Below are 3,954 nucleotides of genomic sequence, written 5' to 3'. Positions count from 1 at the left end.
AAACTCGCATTCTGCTTTTTATATTTGCAATTAAATAGCCACAGTCTGCTTAACAAAATTATTCTTACAAGATAGATAATTGCGAATCATGTTAAACAGTTTCGGACTATATTCGTATTAACTTTTATTGCCAATCTACAATCTATTATTGAAGTCCACGGTATTGAAAATGTAAATATGCAAAAACAAAACGATTAATAATTTTTTACGGCTTATTACAAAATTTCAATAATCTATTTATTGCAAATCTAAATGTGTGCCATTTAATTACTAAGTATATTCAATAGCATTCAACAACATTGCTAATGTAGGATTCTGCATGCATTATTTTCGTGTTTAAATTAATACATATTATGTTAACTCTCCATATGTATTCTTCGGATCTGAACAGACAAGCAACTGAAATGTCAGGCAAGTTAAATAAAATTACCAAAAAATATCGTTCTCTCTTCTGCGTAATATAAATTGATTAAACCTAAAAATATAAATGGGTGACACATTATTATTATTATTATTATTATTATTATTACATTATTGTTATTGTTATTATCACCACCTTTTGTGTATGGTGGGCTTCAGAGATATTTAAATTAGGAGAGGTAACTGAATTTGTAACAAATTCAAGTAAATAAGTAGCCTAACTGTGAATGCAAATTTAGAAGTAAAGGGCAGACATTAAAATATGTTGGTGTCTAAATATAGTTATCTAAAAATCTGTGAAAACTTTCCTTCCACCGACTTTTTAATACTAAATGCATTTTCAGATATTATTTGAATAAAAATAAATACACACATTAATTCCCCAACATTGGCGTGCGGTTTAATTGATTTATTTTTAATGTTCAATTGGTTTAAAACATATAGGCCTATAGCAGCCATCGTCTTTGTGTCTTTGTTTTAATTTAACAAAAAAAAAAAAAAAAAAAAAAAAGGAATAGAATAGAATAAATGACCAACGAAAAGACTCAAACATTTATATTACAAGTAACTTAATTGTTAGCCAAATATACATTCCCTACTTTCCATTTCTCTAAATGAATACATTAGTTTTTTTTTTTTTTTACAATAGTCGCTTCAGTCGCACGTTCAGGCATTTTACTGAGATCTGGGAACCTTTCCATTTCCTGCTAGAAGTTCATACCTGAAATATGAAACATTGCTTCCGGTGTCCTGTCATTGCCATAGATGTGGGGCAGCAATTTTGTTTAATAACAGACCACATTCTACTAGGATAACAAAAGGAAGTCCAAAACAGAGCGTGACGCTATTGTTGTTTTGTCCATTATGAGTAGCAGGGTAATTGTATAAAAACTGTGACCACAGAAACAGAAAATAAAAGTGGCACATTTCCCTCAAAAACTGGCTCTTTTTATCCGATCACCCGCCACACGGATGCCCGTGCGAAGCGCCGTCTGCTTCTGGCCTCACGCGCAGTTCTTAATTCAGAGGACGCTAAAGTTTCTGGAAAAACGGACGAAAGAAAAGGTGCCCGTTCTTACCACGTTCTGCCATAAAGCAAATTCGACGTGACCATGTTATTTGTGTAATCTACAGTACTGTCTATCTGGCCCATATTGTTCATCTGCGAGTGAAGTGACGGGGGACTGGGGGACATTTCCTCCAGGTCTTGGGCCTGGACCAGTGCGTTGACCTGCTGGCTTTGGTGCTGGTTCATAGAGTTACTGGAGGTAGGAAGCACGACTCCGGAACCGTTCTGCTGCTGCTGCATCTGCTGTTGGTTTGGCGTCGGTGTGTTGGAGCCGTTTTGACAAGGCTTGCCATCCTTCACTAAGACAGGGACAGCCACTCTCCTCGGCGACTGCTGCTGTTGACACAGGTTGCCCTCCTGTTGAAGCTGCTGCGCTGCTTTGTCCTTGGCCTGCCGCTTCATCTTGTAGCGATGATTCTGAAACCAGATCTTGACCTGCGTCGGGGTTAGATGTATCATACTAGCCAGGTGTTCCCTCTCGGGCGCTGAGAGGTATTTCTGTTGCTTAAATCTCCTTTCCAGCTCGTAGACTTGTGCTTGAGAGAAGAGCACCCGTCGTTTCCTCCTCGGCGCTGCGTGGAGAGGTGGGATGGATTTGGTGGTGTCGGCCATGCCTGTCAGCGCGCCCATTCCTGTCATGTTCATACCTGTGGAAGGTCCCATGAATCTAGAAACTTCAAAATATGCATACAGATGTACGGCCATTCAATTAGTAGCAGTGTTGGGCTAAGGTGGCAATAATTTGTGCATCAACAGTCTTGAAACGGTCATCTCAATGCGGCATTTGCGCATGCACAAATAAACGACATAAATGTTTCAGTTATAATTAACTTAAGCAGGAATCTAAACGAAGGGGAAACTAGCAGTAACAAAACGGCGACAATGCTAAGAAGGCAAAGTATGAGCAATGATACTGATGCATAAAACTAACGTAAACTCGTTACGTAAATAATTACTACATAAAAGCAACGAGCAACACGTCAAGAGATAAATCAGAATAATGCAAGATAACTTACTTGTTGTGTATCTCGGGTCAGGATTGGCGCCGTACCACCCTGTTGCTGCTGCGCTGTTTCTCATAGTATCTTGGTAAGAGGGTAGGTCCCCCATGTTGGCAATGCTGCCATTGCAGTAGCCCCCCATTGCACTGTGTGAGAACTGGGAAACGGAGTGTGGCATATGGTAGGTGGTCGCCACAGTGGCGTTGTGGCCCATAGAGTGTTGCTGCATGCCAGTCTGGGACACCTGAGGTTGCCGGTACGCTCCCAAAGGAGATGTGAAGTTTCCAGTGCTCTCCATGCCACTAAACTTCTTGTAAGTTTCCTCAATTGGGCTCAAAATATCTGTCACTGAGAAAGGTGTCGTGTGCTTTGGGCTCAGCGACATGGTTCAGAAAGCAGATAGATGTTTGGTGGTGGAGCGCAGCCGTGTTGTTGTGTCAGCTCTGTTCTCGTGGACGTCGACGTAAGAGAGTGCTTGTAGTATGCCTGAGATCCGATTGATCGCCTTGGAGAAGGAGGCGAGCCCTGGCCACTCTTATCTCAGGTTTATTGTAGCCAGGCGCCAGATTTACGACAAACATGAGGGGCGGAGCGACTCCATAGACCAGCAAACAATAGTCATTGACATCTCGGTAAAATAACTGTAAAAAAAAAAAAAAAACTTGTTAGTTTCACATTACATTTATCATGATACCGAATGAACATTTTCATTGGTTATATTTCTCCTTTTTGCCTTACAATTTACAAGTCTGATATGGTCCTCAAAAGCTTTCTCATATCTCGCTGTCAGTCTGTCTGAAGTCTACTTTTTCTTCTGCTGCTTTTTTTTTAGGCGCTGTTAATCTGCTTCAATAGGGAATTCCGTACTTTTTCCAACTTTGAGAGCACTCGGAGAGTCATAAGCGCCAGTGCGCACTGTCAGATTGGCACAATGAAGACCCCCTCCAGTCTATGACCTAATTTATGCGTTTTAAGCAGCGCTAAGGATCTCTCCCAAATAAGACCATGGTAAAAAAATAATAAAAATAATAATAAGAATAATAAGAATAAGAATAAGAATATATATATATATATATATATATATATATATATATATATATATATATATATATATATATATATATATATATATATATAAAATCGACATTAGAAGTGCAACTACCTTTAAATAAGTTTTTAAACGAAGAGTTTGTAGTAGCTTTATAAAACTGGAACACTAAATTAACACTGAACATTTAATAAAAGTTTTCTCAGCACCACTCAATCAAGATCCAGTGTATAACGATAATAAAAAGCTGATTTAACTTGCTTAATTCATCCGACCTGTTTTAAACTACTATTACTATTTCCATGGCAATAACCTTACGAATGTGAGCAGGCCTATGAATATTAAAAATTACAGTTCACGTGTTCTGCATTCATAAACAAAATATTGAGAAGGTGTTGCGTGGCCTAATTTTGGCA

The 3,954-nt window shown here is 38.7% G+C and overlaps 1 protein-coding gene across 2 annotated transcripts; it reads right to left on the bottom strand.

Moving 5' to 3' along the window:
* Positions 1 to 669: 669 nt before the first annotated feature.
* On the bottom strand, positions 670 to 3,085 carry LOC128031489 (homeobox protein Nkx-2.4-like). 2 transcript variants are annotated; one of them, XM_052619788.1, is made up of 2 exons: positions 2,506 to 3,085; positions 670 to 2,136 (listed from the first exon to the last, which is right to left on the bottom strand). In XM_052619788.1, exons 1-2 carry the CDS (start codon positions 2,873 to 2,875, stop codon positions 1,496 to 1,498), a joined length of 1,011 nt encoding a protein of 336 aa, XP_052475748.1. In that variant the 5' UTR covers positions 2,876 to 3,085; the 3' UTR covers positions 670 to 1,495. The 2 variants fall into 2 exon arrangements, with proteins under 2 accessions (XP_052475748.1, XP_052475747.1); XM_052619787.1 differs by having other exon boundaries at positions 671 to 2,163.
* Positions 3,086 to 3,954: the final 869 nt, after the last annotated feature.

This window comes from Carassius gibelio, chromosome A17, assembly GCF_023724105.1.
Source record: "Carassius gibelio isolate Cgi1373 ecotype wild population from Czech Republic chromosome A17, carGib1.2-hapl.c, whole genome shotgun sequence".
In the NCBI taxonomy this organism is placed as follows: domain Eukaryota; kingdom Metazoa; phylum Chordata; class Actinopteri; order Cypriniformes; family Cyprinidae; genus Carassius; species Carassius gibelio.
Note: the sequence above shows the minus strand (reverse complement) of the source record. Positions and strands in the feature narration are given on the sequence as shown.